Source organism: Peromyscus eremicus, chromosome 4, assembly GCF_949786415.1.
Source record: "Peromyscus eremicus chromosome 4, PerEre_H2_v1, whole genome shotgun sequence".
In the NCBI taxonomy this organism is placed as follows: Eukaryota; Metazoa; Chordata; class Mammalia; order Rodentia; family Cricetidae; genus Peromyscus; species Peromyscus eremicus.
The window spans coordinates 9960025-9977728 of NC_081419.1; the positions used below are offsets into that span (position 1 = coordinate 9960025).

The 17704-nt window shown below is 48.9% G+C and overlaps 1 protein-coding gene across 2 annotated transcripts in view; it reads right to left on the reverse strand.

Moving 5' to 3' along the window:
* Ttll11 (tubulin tyrosine ligase like 11) overlaps window positions 1-17704 on the reverse strand; it is a 233067-nt gene that overhangs the window by 28900 nt on the left and 186463 nt on the right. For both annotated transcript variants that reach the window (XM_059260169.1, XM_059260167.1), the window contains 2 exons: window positions 14468-14710; window positions 3609-3715 (listed from right to left, as the gene is read on the reverse strand). In XM_059260169.1, the coding sequence (XP_059116152.1) occupies window positions 3609-3715; window positions 14468-14710 (350 nt within the window). The remainder of the gene's footprint in view (window positions 1-3608; window positions 3716-14467; window positions 14711-17704) is intronic.

Here is a 17704-nt window from a genome sequence, read left to right on the forward strand (position 1 = left end):
GTCCCACAGCGCTTTGCCACAGCTGCTGCTGGGTGGACGGCAAGCCTGTGCAGCCGGGCTGGTGTATCACACTGGGCATTCAGAAGTGGGAAGCAGGACCCTGCCAACGAGGCCACCGCTTCTACGGGCTGTGACTTTCCCACTCAGAACTCCCTGTTTTGAGTATGTGGTGACCTTAATTTCAGTTTGTCAACTTATTTAAATACTACTTGGGACACACAGACAGACACAGAGACATAGACACCTACACAGACAGATACAGACATACGCAGATACCCTGGCCAGAACTGGAGTGGAGGGCTGAAGATCCCTTGGCTCCATACCAGGAAGGGAAGAGGAAAGAAGAGAAGAGATGGACAGATGGAAGGAGGGAGAGAAGGAGGGAGGGAGAAGGAAGGGAGAGACTGAGGGAGGGAGGAAGGAAGGGGGGACAGAAGGACTCCCTCCCTCCCTGGTATTTCTGCTGCTTCATGCCAAAAGCAAGAACCACACCCAGGCACAGATCTCTGCTGTTCTCTGGGAGTGTCTTGAATGGTCCTTGTAAGGCAGCTGGCTTTAGATGCTTTCCTGCTGAGAGTTGGGGTGGGGTGGGGGAAGGTCTCCAAGGAGGCAACAATGGCTGGGATAACAGGGTCTCTGTCCCCACCGGCACAGAATGGCTTTCATTCCTGACTTTAATACCCAACCCACTTCCTAGGCCCCCAGCCACTGACATTTCTTTTCAGCAACAATGGAAACAGAAAAATTTACTCCAAAGACAAGGGGAGGGGAGGTGGGAGCTTGGACAAGACTCCACAACCTACACACTCTGGTTATGTCCCCACGGGTTCTGTGCTGGGCAAAGTGACTCTTTGAAAGGAAATGTTGTTGATATATAATATTTACATGTATTCATGGAACACAGTGTGCTGTTCAGTCCATGTGAGCACACGGGACATCATATCCTGCTAATTAGCACACCCATCATCTTAATTACCCATCATGTCTCTGTCCTGGGGTCCTCATAATTCTCTCCGCAGCTCTTTGAAACACACAGTGTCATTGTGAGCACAGCTCCCTGCCTCTGCATCGCCTGAGTCCTGCCACACAAGCCCAGTCTCCTCCCCAGTTGTACAGGGGACAGACACTTCCTGGGATGCTTCTAGACTAGAGACAGTACCTGGGGCCAGGCAGCTGAGGCCTGCATTCAAATCTTGCCTTTGCCACTAATTGCCTATGAGGCTATAAACAAGTCCCTCCTACTCTTGGAACCTCAGGATCCTCAACTGCAAAATGAGGTGTGATCTCGCATATCAAAGCTACAAGAATAAACCACAATAAATGCCTGCGTGAAGTCTAAATGTCCCGCAAGACCTATAGTTACTGTGCTACACCTTCGGGCACAGAGGGATTGCAGAAGTCCCGGGGAGCCCAGCCCAAGCTTCAGCTATGGTAAATAGAAGAATATTTCTCCTTTTCTTGGCTTGGTCAGTAAAGTAGAGAGACCCTGGCAGACCCCAGAAACCCTTTGCAGAGCTGATACTGTGGACAGCCCCCTCCCTGCCCCCTATGGATTCTGCTTACAGGGAGCGATTTTAGGAGCAAACAAAACATGCAAAGCTATTCGGGATGAACAATGGGCCAGATGGCCATGCTGGTTGGAAGCAATAGAACATGATAAATAGCTTCCTGCTGAGACTCCTGATCAATTTCAATATTTAATAATTCCATTGCCACCCCCACCCGCTCATCGGGCCCCCTCCACAGGATCCCGCGATGACACACGGCTTTCAGCTCGCCAACCAAGCACTTCTTCCCTTTCTGAGGATGTCAGCAAAATGTGTCACAGCTCAACTGTCACATGGGCTCGCTTGGTCCTCGAAATGATAATTAACTTGCCTCCATGTCCCCCTGCAGGGGTGCCCTCCTCCTCTCACGCTGGGGAGGCTGGAAGGCCCTGTCAGCTGAAGATGTGTGCTCACCTTGTTGATTCAATGACTGCTAGCATTTCCTGATTTTGGCTTTTGAATTAAGCCGGGCAGCAAGCAATCTGGCCATTTTACCGCCACACCAGCAATGGGTAGGAGGAAGTGACCCAGACAGGAAGCCCTGGTGGGCTTATGGTTGAGTATTATTTTATCATTTGTGCCTCTGAGACTCAATTTCCTCCTCTGTACAATGGACACAGTTAGACCTGTCTCCGGAATTGTAGCTGGTGCCACCCATGTAAAGCGTGTGGTAGTGCTCAGCACAGAGGCGACAGCCAACAAAGTGGTATGAGGTGGCATCGCTATCAAACATGAAGCTAACCTCAAATGATTTCTGAGTGTCAGCGCTTTGCAGGATGGGTTGGCTGTGTCCTCGTGGTTGGCATTTCTAGCCCACACTGGGGCAGATTTGCCCCAGCTGTCAACGGTGGTCACACAGCCTCTCCTGAGAGTCTCCCCCAGCAGTAAGACAGGAAAGAACCCACTGATAAGGTTAACCACCTTCAATGGTTGGCAGTGACCCCAAAGGCATTAGTAGCCACTGATGTGTGAGCCTTCAGGGCCATTCAGAGAGCACACACATACACAGATGAGGAACTCCAGAGCAGGAGGCGACATGGCTTTGGGGCTGATGTTGGTAAGAGACGGCACACCACTTCTCATCTAGATCTTGTAGCTTCTGACTTCACATCCTCTCCCCCACTCACAGGAGGAACAAGACGCCCTGGCAGGTGTGGCCTCTGTGTGTTTGAGGTGGGGGTGCAGAGGGCAGGGGAGGATGGTGCCAGTGTATACCCGGATCATGGTCACGGCACAACTTCAGTCACTAGAGTTACAGTTTACTGTTTGTGAAATGAGGCTCCTGATACCTTCTGTGCTGGGTCACGGGACACTTAATGAGAGAATCTTTGCAGTTTTGTGATGAACTGTACAAATGTCAGTTGTGGTTATTAGACTGCTCGGAGGACAGAGATGGGAACCTTACCCACTCAGAGGTAGATTCTCCTAGCACAAGAATCAAAAAGAAAACAAAGATCAAGCATGGGCTGCCACAGTTGAAGTCTTTGGTGTGGTAAAGTTTACCCCATCTCCTTGCCCATTTTGTTCTCCCCCATTGGAGCTAGTTGTGGTAGCCTAGGCTCGATGGCCTTTTTACGTGTTCGTGCGTAGACAGGCCTACATTCCTGCTCAGACCCATCCTCACCTTTGTTACTGGTTTATCCAGTGGGCTCCTCTTGGGAGGAGGAACATCCCCATCCTGGTCCACCCCAACTCCCACTATGTTAGTGCCATTTTTCACGTGTCTCAACCCCACAGAATTCCTTCCAGGCAAGAGCCAAGCTCTCCAGTCTACTCAAGGCCTAGCCACTGTGTGCTCAGCAAATGTATGCAGGGCCACAAACAAATAAATGAACAGCAGTCTACCTCCAGTAGTGATGGAGTCAAAGCCTTAAGCTAATGGTGGGACTGGAATTTGGGGAGGGGTTGCACAACCATGGTAGAAGACAATGCCTCAGGGCTAATTCCACTCAATTCATCTTCCTTCTCACCTCCATAATATGAAAGGACAGAAGATACACAGACCCCTCCCCACACCTGTCAGGCAAGGACCCATGGGATGTGGAGGCAGCCATCAGGTACCTGAGTCCCGCTGGTCCAGGGTCACGGAGTTCCACCTCCTTGTGATATCGATGTAGAGGATGTCCACTGCAGCCATGGACAGGCTGCTGCTGCTCAGCTTGCAGTTCCTGCCACAACAGGAAAGAAAACGTGTCATTCTACGGTGAAAACGTCTGGCTCTTTCTCCCTCAAGCCTATGGAGACTGAACATTTGTACCCCCACGAAACCCACAGGTGGGGTCTTTGGAGCTTAAGAGGTCATGTTGGTGGGGCCCTAGCAGATCAATTAGTGTCCTTGTACGAAGACACTAAGGAGAGGAGAGCTTGCTTGCTTCCCTGCTCCTCACCACAGAGAAAGCAGACGCAACAAGCCAGGAGCGAGCCCTAGCAGCCACCTTGCCGCCAGGGCTTCCGCACTGGCCTCCCAGCCTCCGGACTGTGAGAAGTCAACTCCTGCTGTTTAAAGTGCTGGAGCTGCTCCACTGGAGGATGTGTCTTTGCTCAGGCCATGTTTTTCTCCCCAGAATTCTTGGAGGCCATCAGAGGAACAGTGGGAGAAGGTTGCAAGTGAGAACTGGGCATTGGAGACTATGGCTTTAGTTAGGAGCTAATGAACGGCCTGTTGGCAGCAAGACTGTGGAGATAGCCATGCTTGAGCCAAATCCTGGCTCTGCCACTGAGAACCTGGGCAAGCCACGCCCCTTTCTGGCCTACCTGCTTCAGTGTTTTCCTCCTGTCAGCTGCACCTCATACAGCCTTCAAGACCCCGCCCACTCCCAAAGGGGGGCAGGACTCTATCTTTGCACTATTATTATTATTATTATTATTATTATTATTATTATTATTGTTATTATTATTATTACTGCAGTAGGGACTAACATAGCCCAGGCTGGCCTCAAACTCGCTATATGGATGAGGATGATCCTCCTGTCTCCACCTCCCGAGTGCTGGGATTACAGGTGTGCACACTACACCTGTTTTTTTAGGTGGCACTGGGGTGGAACCTAGAGCCTCGTCCATGCTAGGCAAGCATTCCACCAGCTGAGCTACACCCCAGCCCGAGGAACTCCGTAGTCTAGAAATATTCCTCCTTATGTGTGTTCATCTTCTTACGACTATTTCAGGATGTGAGTATTGCCCTCTCCTGCCAGTGCAGGCAGCCGTTGGTGCCACGGTCACGTGACCTGGCAATGATCGCTCACCACTGAAGTGGCTCAAGTCACCACTGACCTGGGAACCGTTCCTCCCGGATCTCACCAGATGAGTCCCTGAGGCCAAACACCAGGACAAGAGGCTTGCTGTGCCCCACTTCACTTCTGTCACCCTGACGGCTTTGTACAGGCCCAGGCACGCAGAGCAGAAAGTACAGGCTGGGCCCACGCCACAGGAGAGCCTTTCTACCCTGGGCTGCATGCTTGTTCCTGGTCATCTGGAGCCAGGGGAAGGGTGGATGCTTCTGGTGCTCCTTCCGCTCACGTGCGGGGAAGCCAAAAGAACGAGATTTAAGTCTGATGTCGGCAGCGATCCTGTCTAAGCCACGGAGGTGGGTAAACAGCATTTAGATGCTTGATTGTGGGTAGTTTTCTTTTCTTTCTTTTTTTTTTCTTTCGAGACAGGGTTTCTCTGTGTAGCTTTGCGCCTTTCCTGGAACTCACTTGGTAGCCCAGGCTGGCCTCGAACTCACAGAGATCCGCCTGCCTCTGCCTCCCGAGTGCTGGGATTAAAGGCGTGCGCCACCACCGCCCGGCGTGGGTAGTTTTCTTAAGCCTCTCTCCACATCTTTGTTTCCTGATCTCTAGGATGAAGACAGCACCTGCCCACATGGCTGCTGAGACAGTGAGTGTCCGTGGGGACTTGTGTGATGCCTGGGAGACTCGTGGCATCCCCAGTCCTCATCTCCTCTCACTCCCCACTTTCCTCTCAGGCCATCAGACCGAACTGTCACTGGTCTTTGGAGGTATTGAAACCTGGGACAAGAGAGCCTTGGGCAGCCATTGGCTCGCCCGCTTCTCCCTCCCCACTCTGGACGTGATCATTCTGGGAGGTGGGTTTTGCCTAGGAGTCCTGAAGGCTGGACTCTGGGCCAGCTGTCGGGGTGTAGAGCTACAGCCAACACTTTTGGACCGTTTTAATGCATCACATCCGTGACCCCAGCTGGTGATAAAGTGCTTGTCTGACTGCCCATTTGTCATTGTCCCTGTGTGGACAGTTCCCATAGGCACCAGACAGGTGAAGCTTTGATTGGCATGCATGATTGACACCCAGAGGCCCCTGTCCAAACTCAGGTCCACTCCTTAACCATGGTGGCTGTGAGCATGCCCAGCATGGTGCCTCGATGGGGCCATTGCCCCTCCTTCCTCTCGTTTCTTCCCACCCGTCTGCATTTTCCAGACCGACAATTCACATCCTGTTTCATATTTCAATCACAAGGCTCCATGGCAGACTTCGAAGCATGTCAGCGCACAGTTACTGAGTCTCAGTAAAACATGTCAGTGGACGCCGAGCTTTTCACGTCACCCGTCACAGAGGTGGCTATCTCTACTGGGTTCTGCTAGGGACAATACTCCAGTCTCTTGAGCCGTGCTGTCAGTGCATGCTGCACATTTCCAAAGCTTCATTGAGAAAAGCCCATCACCTTTCCCTGATGGTCAGTGTTCTTAGGACTACCTGCTCCCTGGTAGGATGGAGTGCTGCCTGGCCTGCTCTATGGGTTAATGAAGGATAAAAACAGAAACTGAACTGACCCCTGGTATATAGTTATTTCTTTTTCCTGACAGGAAGAAAATAGAAGTGTCAAACCTTTAGCAGAAGCCGTAATTTACCAGGGAGAATTCTCCATTTATCCCCTTTCCAAGGTAACTCATCCTCCCCAGCACTGCCAAATACAGTTGACTATGACGTTCGCAGTCAGAGTGGAGGACCATCCATGTCGGCTGCAGCAGACGGGGAATGCTTAAAGAGATTTGGATTCTTTAGGTATTTCTTGGGCACCATATCCATCTGCAAGGTCCTTTCCTTCCTGAGGTCTCAGAATCTGTGTAAGCATATGTGAGGGAGGGGTCCCCAGTCCCATTTCAGTGGGGTATAGAGGGTCAGGATTTGCCCACGGTCACACAGGTCTGTATCCCATCTCCCCTTGGAGACAGAGGAGAAGGTTCGGGAGCTGTGGGGAGGTGGCCCAGCTCAGGGTCCCAGGAGGAGCCTAGGATCAAGATACAAAGTCTCCGTCTAGTGACCAAAGGGCTGGACACCTGCTGGGAAGTTTGGGGACAGAAGGCTTCTGGGAGATAACCAGGGTCTCAGAAAGGCAGGGGCTTCTGGGTTTGTCCTTTGGCTACCAGACATTCTCAGTGAGCTCAAATAGAGGCTAACATCAAGTCTTTGGAATAAGGCTTTTCATCCACTTAGCCACTGAATACAGAACTCATCTTCCGCCACAGAGGTCAGCGGTATTCAGGGCCCAGGGTGACACAGCTCTCGGAGGGTTCCATGCAGGAGATGGAGTGTGATGGCCAGGTAGTTCTGATCATGGAGCACAATCTCCTCCCCTTATGCCCTGGGACAACCTCATCCAGTGAACAGGTGGGAGAGTCAATTCTTTAGGGGAAGAGCACTCTGAGAAATAGGGTATGAGAGAAGCTAGAAATTTTCTAGAACAGGAATGAAGGATTGGGACCTTGGCTTTGTTGCCTGTTCTTTTATGTTTGTTTGTTTGGTTGGATTTGGTTTTTTCCAGACAGGGTTTCTCTGTGTTGTTTTGGTGCCTGTCCTGGATCTCGCTCTGTAGACCAGGCTGTCCTTGAACTCACAGAGATCCATCTGGCTCTGTCTCCTGAGTGCTGGGATTAAAGGCGTGCGCCAACATCACCCGGCTGTTGCCTGTTCTTGAGCATGCCACAGAAGTTCTCATTTGTCTGAGGGGGGTCGAGGCCACCCACCAGACAAGGCTCAGCTGTTGATGCTCCGTGCCGGGCACATGTGGAGAAAGAAGAAGCCAATGACAAGCAAAGCCTTGCCTAGTGGTGAAGAAACAGCTGAAAGTGATGATTTTTGTGCCTTTCTTGTTGTTTTTCTTTTTTTTTTTTTTTTCAGAATGGAAGGAAATCTGAGTACATATGATGGGAAAGAATCACAAATCACTCAAGTTCATTAGGAGCCTGAGCGTGTAGGAAGCTTTGAAATGATCATCCCATTTCCTCTAACTGCCTACGTCTCATGGGAAATTTAGGGACCAACTTTTACACTCCACAAAATCCTATTTATAGAATTTCTTTTATGTTCATCCTTCTTTGTGGTGGAAAAAAAAGAGAGCAGCTTTTCATTTCCCCCAAGAGGTTTCTCTAAGGTAAAATGCAAAGACCCATATTTATTTTAAGGGGGGGCAAATAACTAAGTATTTCAGGGAGGGGGAAGGAAAGAGGTAGTTACAGTCTAAAACATCCATGGTTTTCAAGGGTGTGAAGAGGAATCCCACACGATTTCTGGGAAGGAATGGTCACAGAAGGGACAGTTTCAAAGTCACTAAGGAGTTAATGATAAAGGGGAAAGCTGGCTCCTTATACTTCTATTCTAGAACATTCTAACATGTCATGTCTCTCAGAGAAAAACCCCTACAGCTATCCATTATGGAGCATATTAATATCTCCGTATAATAAAAGGGAAGGGAGAGGGGAAAGGAGAAAGAGGAAAATGTGTCCTTTAATTCAGGAGGAGACCTGGGATCAGAAGCAGCGAGGGTGACCAAGCAGGGACTTCAAAGTGCGGTCTCAGAGTGCAGAGCTGCACTTTCCCAGGAATGAGCCTGGCGGGGCCAACTATGGAAAAAGTCCCCACCCCCAACTAGTGACCCATTGGCAGGAGCCTAACACAAATACATTTCTCTTCAAGGAAGGCTGCCAAGCTGCAGAATCAATTAGACAGCTTTTATTTTCCTGAGAAAGAGAAGCTTCCTCACCCTGGCAATTATTATAAAATAAAATTTCCAAAAAATAAAAAAATAAGAAGAGGAGCTCAATTCACAGTGATGATACACGCTACTATTCCTCGGCTCCTGAGGAAATGACACTGGAGGCTGGTTAGTGTCTAGACAAGAGAGTGACAGTTCGCTACTTCTCATTCTCAGGGAAAGAGAGGGGTGGAAGATGCCTGGGCGGCCATTGGCATAATTCGCCCTGAAAACTGCTGATCTATGCTGCAAGTTCTGAGAGATGACCACCAAAAATAAACCCAAACGGACCGTTTATTATTTTCTTCCCTTCTCATTCTCTTCAAGGAATGTGGAGAGAAACAGAGTGGGTAGCAGATATGAAAGCCAAGTTCCACTTCGGGCATCTGTGTGGGAACCTTGAAGAAGCGTGCACTGTGCTGGGAATATGTCTGCATCGAAACGCTCTTGCAAAGGGCACTTGGTTCAATTCAGCATATGGCATAAATATTACTAATTCATAATGAAGCAACACTTAAACCAAAGTGGAAAGAAGAGAGAGAGAGAGAACAGTCGTTAGCAGGTGGTAAAATTTAATCTGCAAGACTGAACATACCCAGATAAATTGGAAAGCGGAGAATTATCATATTTTACTATTAAGTTGCCATTGGGGTTTCTTGGGACATCTTTAAAGGAAACGTCTGTTACAAGTGCGGTGTTTCATCTACTTCCTCCTGCATCCTTAATCAGGACAGGCGTTTGCTGGGCAGCCTTGTTGTCTCGGTCCATCTGCTCGAGCTGCCTCTTGGCCACCTGAAGATGCTCTTTTACTGTCCTGTTCTGCCACAGCTCCACTGACAGCCCCGGCTAGCCACAGATTGGAAGTGGTGGCTTCAGAACCTAACACTCTCCAACCTTGGAAAAGTCTATTTCTCATGCAAACGCCTCCAGCGGTGGTGAGGACCACAGAACCTGTCACATCCACAGCTTTGCAGGGATATTCTTGTCACTAGGTCTTCTGACCTGAGAGTTATCCTTACTAGAAACTTTAGGATTTCTCTGTGTAGCCTTGGCTGTCTCAGAACTCGCTCTGTAGACTATGCTGGCCTCGAACTCAGAGATCCACCTGCCTCTGCCTCTTGAGTAATGGGATTAAAGGCATGTGCCACCACCCAGCCTATTAGAAACATTCTTAATTCTGTTTTCTCTTCAGGATTGTGTAAATGTGGAGGTCCTCTTAATAGATGCCTCCTGGGTTCTCACACCAAGTGTCACTCACTGGAGGCCTCTGTGGGCAGTCCTGTTTTGATGGAACGCATACATGGTTAAAGCCATTCTTTACGAGATTTTACATAAAAATAAGCAAGCATAGCTTCTTTTGAAGAGACCCAAATCTCTGGTAACATCATTAGTGTGCTGGTGAGCAGCTTCCCCAGCCACTTCCCATCGGAGCCCACAGTGTGTTTGGGGCAGTGGGGAGGGAGGGAAGACCCGGAAGCATTTGAGACTAGAAGCTTTCCAGTGTCTCCAAATCTCCTCCCTGTCTATCCTGTGTCCTTGCCCAGTGCACAGAGCCTCAGGTCCATTGCAGATTGGATTACGCACCATGCCTCACTTTTTAGCTTGGGCCACATGAAATCCTTCTGCAGGCCCTCCCTCCCTGCTGCCTTGGTGGTGTGTCTGTCTTCTGCTCAGCCAATGACAGCTAGTAGTGAACAAACACTGCCTCCTCCAGGAGGCCCCCGTGGATTCCACCAGGTGTATAAAACCTCCCCGTTCTTATTCCTAGCTCGCTGCTCTGTTCACAGCCCCAGACATGGAGCCCCTGGCCGCTGCTTCAGACTTTGCCAAAGGCTGGAGTGGAGAGTCGATTCCCATGTGAAGTTAGTCTGAGAGTCCCAAGGGAAGGAAGTTCTTTAACTTGTCTTTGAATGTCCTGTCCCCATGCTTGGGAAGAGATGGGCATGGACAGGATGCCACAGGATCTGTGCTCCTTGCAGATTCTGACGGTTCCCCACGTGAAGCTCAGCTGGCCTTTCAGTCCTTCAGGTTTTGAATGGGGACTTCTGTGTCATGGTGCAGAAGCTGGGCAAGCCCAGAATGTTCTTGCCTCGGTCATGTTATGCAAATGAAGTGCACCAGCTCGCCCACCTGACTGTGTCCCCATATGCTTCCACAGGCCCTCAGACCAGGGTCCTCTATGTTCCAAGGCTCAAGTAAGAATCACAAAGAGGCACAGACTGCCTAGCTATTGTCTTCTTCTTTCTACTTTTCACTGTAATGAGAGCAGTTTTTATACATTTTAAAAGAAAACACACACACACACACACACACACACACACACACACACACACACATCCCTCTGGAGGCCAGCAATATGGCTCAATGGATAAAGATGCTTGCCACCAAGACTGACAACTTGAGTTCAGTCTCTGAGATCCACATTGTGGGAGGAAAGAACTGGCTCCTGAAAGCTGTCCTCTGACCTCTAAGGCATGCTCTGACGTGTGTGACCTGTACTCACACACACTAAATACATGAATGAATAGATATAATACAAAGTTGGCTTCCCAGCTTCCCATGTAACTAGAAGTAGCCAACAAAATGGGGCCAGAAGCCAGGCGGCGGTGGCGCACGCCTTTAATCCTAGCACTCGGGAGGCAGAGGCAGGCGGATCTCTGTGAGTTCGAGGTCAGCCTGGTCTACAGAGCGAAATCCAGGACAGGCACCAAAACTACACAGAAAAACCCTGTCTTGAAAAACAAAAACAAAACCAAAAACCAAAAACAAAACTAAAGAAAATAGAGGCAGAAATAAATCATTGCTTTCGCACCCAGAGCAGCTTCTAAGGGTCCAGTTCATCAGAGGGCAGAGACTGTGCTACTTCTCCCCTGCTTCTCCTCTCAGTGTAGAGCCCCAACGTGGTGGCTGGATTTTGAGCAGCCACCCTGTGACCATAAGGCAACCTTGAAGCCATCAGACCACGCTCAGTGTGGGTGACCAGAAAGGAGGTGGGACTGGGTGACACTGTGGAGCTGCTCACTGTCCCTACAAGGCCCTGGTGGCTTTTATGTCCCAAGCCACTTGCAGACACCATGCAATACTGAGTATCAGCTACAGTCTTGACAAGAGTCAAAGCAGCTCCCTCGATCCAGGCCCCGGGCCAGCTGCTTATGATACACCTTACCCTAGACTCACAACACCATACAAGGCAGGATTACTGCTCACATGAGGGAATTAGGACTAGAGACTAATGGAGGATTTGCCAAAGCCACGCAGCCAATGACCAATAAGCTTGGTCCCAGAGCCAGACCTATTCGACCCCAAAGCCTATGTCCTTCCTTCCGCCCAACGCCGCTCCCCGCCCCCCGAAACTAAAGCAATGCCCTTCTCAAGCCATCCTAGGACTTCAGGTTTGCTAAAGTGGCTGGCAACAGTGGCCACCTAGACATGGGTTTACCATCTTACCAAGACCGGAAGGTTGGTAGCAGTCTCCATAAACTGCATCTGGAGAAGCCTTTAGCAAAATGTGGCTTCCAACTCACGGAGCCCAATTATTTGCTTTAGTGAAGAGGAGTGTGGCTTTGAGGTGCAGGGTAAGGTGTTAAAACGAACGACAAGAGGTGACAGCAGGGCCGAGGGCTGTCAGAGACTTCTTTCTGAGGTGGCTATGCCACAGAGAACTGCAAATGAGCAGCTCCCTGCTGTACCAGATCACGGTTGCTGAAGAGATCTAGGGTCACCTGCTCGGCATGGCTGTCAGGTTTGAACCAGACCTGTGCAGGCCCTGGCTCGCTCGCTCTCCTCTCTCTCTCTCCTCTCTCTCTCTCTCTCTCTCTCTCTCTCTCTCTCTCTCTCTCTCTCTCTCTCCCTCCCCTCCCTCTGTGTGTGTTTGAATTTATAGAAATATATGTAAAATTTCATGACATTCTTTAACCATCGTAGAAAGTAACTAGCATTTATTAATCACTTACCATATACTAGGTGTTTCCCTGTGGTCCTGATTAATTCTATACACAACACACACACACGCACACACACACATGCACACACACACATGCACACACACATGCACACACACACACATGCACATACACATGCACACACACACATGCACACACACACACACACACACACACACACACACACACACACACACACCCCTATGGCCTGTGTGGCTGCATTCCACTCTATAGGCTAAGACTCCCAAGTCCAGGGTAGTCATGAACTCACCTGTGTCGCCCCCAAAGTGTTCCAAAGGGAAGAGACAATGAATGAACCCTCAAAGACGGGCACTAAGAGACAACTGCTTACTTTGTAGGCTAAGGAAAAGCCTCTCTCCTAGTTTATGTTTACTTTTAAAATTCATGCAAGTTTTGTACAGCACACACTATAAGCATGCTATTTGAATATAAGAACAACTGCACTGTATGATTTATCAGACTAATTATTAAACTTTTCACTCCAAAAACTCAGTATGGAATGACATGCCTTTGTGAACACAGGCTGGTCGGACACCCACAAGCAATGACTACTAAGTGTTGATGGACCTGGTTCTAGGTCAGAGTCCGCAGTTGGAATCTGGTTGAGGAAGTCCCCTATTCCAGTCTCACTCTGTTGCTGTGATGAAACACTTGGACCAAAAGCAGCTTAGCAGGAGAAAGGATTTGTTTGGCTTATACTTCCAGGTCATGGTCCATCTTTGAGGGCAGAAACTCAAGGAGGTACTTGAAGCAGAAAACATGGAGGAGTGCTACTTGTTGGTTTGCTGGCTGGCTGGCTGGCTCACAGATTCCTGCTCAGCTAGCTTTCTTATGCAACCTAGGACTACCTGCCTCGAGATGGCATCCCTACAGTGTGCTGGGCCCTCCTGTGCAGGTTAATACTTCAGACAACCCTCATAGACATGCCTACAGGCCAATCTGATTCAGACTTCCCTCCAAGTGACAACACTAACGAGGATATCCCCTGAGGATTCATGTGTGGAGGCATGGACCTCAGCGTGCTGTTACTCAGGGGCGGCATCTTTAGGAGGCAGAGCTTGTCAAAGGTCTTTGAGTCATTGGGCACAAGCCCCTGGAGAATACTAGTGGGACCCGGAATTGTTTTAAGAATGAGCCTAACTCCAGTTTGCTCTGATCATCTCTGGACATGATCTTTCTCCTGAACATGCCTCCCCTGTGGTATCATCTGCCATCAGACTCTTAACAAAGACCTACCTAATGGCGCTGTCTGATCTGAGAGTTTAAGCTGCTAACTTAAACTACTGTGAGCTAAGTGAACCCATTTTTTTTAAAAAAATAAGGTTATCCAGCTTCAGGTATCCTGCCATAACAACAATAAAAAATGACTACTGTCATTTAATTATTATTAAATTACTGTCAAATTCTTTTGGGTGTGTACATATGTGTGGATGGGTTCAAACACCCACACATGTGCATATGGAGACCAGAGGTAGATTTTGAGTGTCTTCCTCTACTATACTCCACCTTATATTTTGAGACAGGCTCTTCACTGAACCTGGAATTTTGCTCTTTTCTGTAATGGCTTGCCAGCAAGCTCTTATCTTGCCCTGTCCACCATTCCTGGTGCTGGAATTACTATTGCATGCTGCCATGCCTGGCTTTCATGTGGGTGCCAGGGATCTGAACTCAGGTCCTCATTCTTAAGCATCAAGAGCATTACTATTGAATTACCTCCCTCAGCCCCACAATTGCTTGTTTTAATAATGAACCCACAATTTAAATGTCATGATCAGAACATCCGTTAACTCATTTGACAAGAGTCTACAATATGCCAGAATCAGTGCCAGCCCTGAGGTGAATATAGCTTCAAATAGGGTACCAGTTCAATACTATAGTCTCCTAAGAGCAGTCAAGGGCCACGTGGCATTCAGCTGAGTGACCGGACTCCACCCTCTCCAAAGCTCAAGAGGGAGGAAGCTGATCTCACTAACCTTATGAAGGTCCGAAAGCCAGTCGGTCCCAACTTCATTGTCCCCTTGATTCCCAGGAACCGGATAAACAAATTAGCCATCCTGTCTACCAGGCGCAGGTAGTTGAACTGCTTGGCATACTTGGGGAACACCTGCTTGAGGCAAATAGAGGGCAGGTGGGCTTCGGGGTTGGAGTCGGGGTCACCGGTCATCTCACAGTCCAGATCTTCCTTCCCAGTGACAGGCTTTTCAGGATGCTGAGACCTGAAATACACAAGGCATTCACGACATGATGCCTTCCTCCAATGGCTTCCTTCCCTTGAGATGTACAGGAGCTCCAGGGGATTGGTGTTATACAGTTTCTATTTTATAGACTAGAAAACTGACCTTTGCGAAGTGGCCTGTTGAGGCTCACACAGCTTCTGTATGGTGAAGCCAAGGCTTAAACCCAGGGCAGAGCCAGGACTGGAAACACACGTTTCCTCCATTCTGCCAGCCCAGCTTTGCTCTGCTCACGATTCAAGGGAATACTCCATTGTGAGCAGTCTGGATTTGATATCAAACTCCTACTTATGGGTAGTAATTGAATAATTAAGAAATGGAAAAAAATCTCACTGAGGGTTGGCAAGAAGCCACAGGCACAGTTCAGTGAACACCTTGTGGAGATGCTTCCATTCCCCAGCCCTAGGAACACAGACAGTTTCCTGCCTTAACTGTTTATTTGGAGCTCATACAGAAAATGACAAGTTTTGTGACTCCATAGCCTGTGTGTTTTATTCTGAAATTATTCTGATAATCAAGGAAATGATTTATTTATCTACCTCTAGCTGGAAATGGTCTCAGTTTCTTCTTGCCTCCAGCATGACACAGCCCTTCCCCCACCCAGAGTCTGTCCTATCTCCTTGGTATTTCACTACCAGATGTCTGCCAGTTACCCAGGTGGGAAAAATCAGAATAAATGCCAACTCTTTCTCTGTCTCCATAGTCAATGCATCACTATAGTCCCCAAATCAGCTCTCACAGGCCAGTGTTCTCCCATGCTGGGAAGAGACTCCATGACCACAGCAACCTTTATACAGGAAAACATTTTAACTGTGGCTGGCTTATAGTTCAGAGGTTTAGTCCATTATTGTCATGGGGTGGGGTGGGGGGAGGCATGATGGCACACAGGCAGACATGGTGCTGGAGGAGGAGCTGAGAGTCCTACATCCAGATCAGCAGGCAGCAGGAAGAGAGAGAGAGCCACTGGGCCTGGTTTGGGCTTCTGAGACATCAAAACCCACCCCGAGTGACACACTTCCTCCAACAAGTCCATACCTCCTAATAGTGCCACCCCCTATGACTTATGGGGCCATTTTAACTTAAAACACCATACAATGCAACAAATTTAATGAAAGTTGCCTCCCATTCTCTGCTCCCAGGAGCCTAATACACACCACATCCTATAGACGTGAGTTGGCTGGGATGTGGCTCACAGAACACTAAGGGGCTGACCTGTGAACCACTGAAGTATGTGGGGAACAGAGAGACATGTCTAAGGAACAGAATGGGATGTGAAAGAATGTCATTGGTGTGGCCAAAGAGACATCTTGAGGTGGAGGTAGTGTAGTATAGAAATGTGCCACACAGCCAGGGCCAGGGAGAAGCAGGTACGGGGGACACCATGATGATCTAGTGTAGGGACTACTGGAAGTGGGAATGTTGACACGAGGCTGTTTAAGGAAAAGAATCACAAGAAGCCAATATTGAGTTTAACACCATGAGATGTGTGTTGAACACATCTTATGTTTTGGTTTAGATGGGACTTATTGACCATGTGCAGTGTGTGCAGGACTTGGTCTTAGGAGTGGTGACAGCAGGTGGCAGTGGTTTTCTGTGGACCTGGTTCTGGCCAGAACAATGGACAGCAGGGTAGAGGGCGACACTCAAAGCCTGGAGGAGAATGTGTGCCCAGCCAGTGAGGAGCTAGAAACAAGGAGGTCTGGGAAAAAGCACAAATGGCAGGATGAGGCCCTTGTGAAGAGGTGGGCATCTCAGATAAGGCTGGAGAGGAAGTAGCACAATCAGGTTGCCATGGGAACAAGCATGGTGGCATATGTCCATAACCCCAGCACTTGGGAGAAAGCAACAGAATTGCAAATTCTAGGGCAGTCTGGGCTACATGGTAAGTTTAGGGCCAGCCAGAGGTACATAGTGAGACTTTGTCTCAAAACTGAAAATAAATAAAATGAAGGCCACTCAGGTGCCAGAATGGAGAATGGGAAGGGAAAACCCAGAAACATGGTGTGAATGTTTGAGTTAAAATGGCCCTCATAAGTCATAGGGGGGTGGCACTATTAGGAGGTATGGACTTGTTGGAGGAAGTGTGTCACTTGGGGTGGGTTTTGATGTCTCAGAAGCCCAAACCAGGCCCAGTGGCTCTCTCTCTCTTCCTGCTGCCTGCTGATCTGGATGTAGGACTCCTCCTCCAGCACCATGTCTGCCTGTGTGCCGTCATGCCTCCCCCCACCCCACCCCATGACAATAATGGACTAAACCTCTGAACTATAAGCCAGCCACAGTTAAATGTTTTCCTGTATAAGAGTTGGAGTGGTCATGGAGTCTCTTTGTAGCAATAGAACCCTGACTAAGACATTGGGAAAGTTTGCTTCTAATAATGACATAAATGGACAGGAAGAGTCTCAACGCCATGATGTTTCTTATCCCATAAGTCCCTGGGAATGGGAAAGAAACTTAAAAGACAAACATTGTGTTGGAAAGCTCTGCCCAAGTAGTCCCCTTCTCATACCAGCCCAAGGAGCCAACTTCCAGGGAAGACATGAGTAGAAAGTTCCAGAAGGCCTGGTCACAGTTTCTTTCAAGTGGATCCTAACTTTGGACTCAAAGCAAAGACTGGCAGGGGAACAGAACCAGGAATCACGAAGGAAAATCTCTTTCAATGTTCAATGGCATGGAGGGTCTGGGCTGCAAAACACTCCCTCCTGCACGTGCAGACCCAGTTCCTCAGAAGAGGTGAGTATTCCCTAGGACGTGCAATTTCTCCTTCAGCAGAAATGGCTTTGTCACCATCACCTTGAACTTCAGACAGTAAATAAAAGCCAGGTGGTTATTTTTCACATGAAATGAAGTATTTTCTCCATGACAGTTGTAGGAAGAGAAATGGGGGCGGCGGCGGGTAAACTGACACTCTTACCAGAAATTAGCTCCTAAATTTCTGAATAAGTGGTGGTGGCTGACATTATAAGCACTCAGGAAATT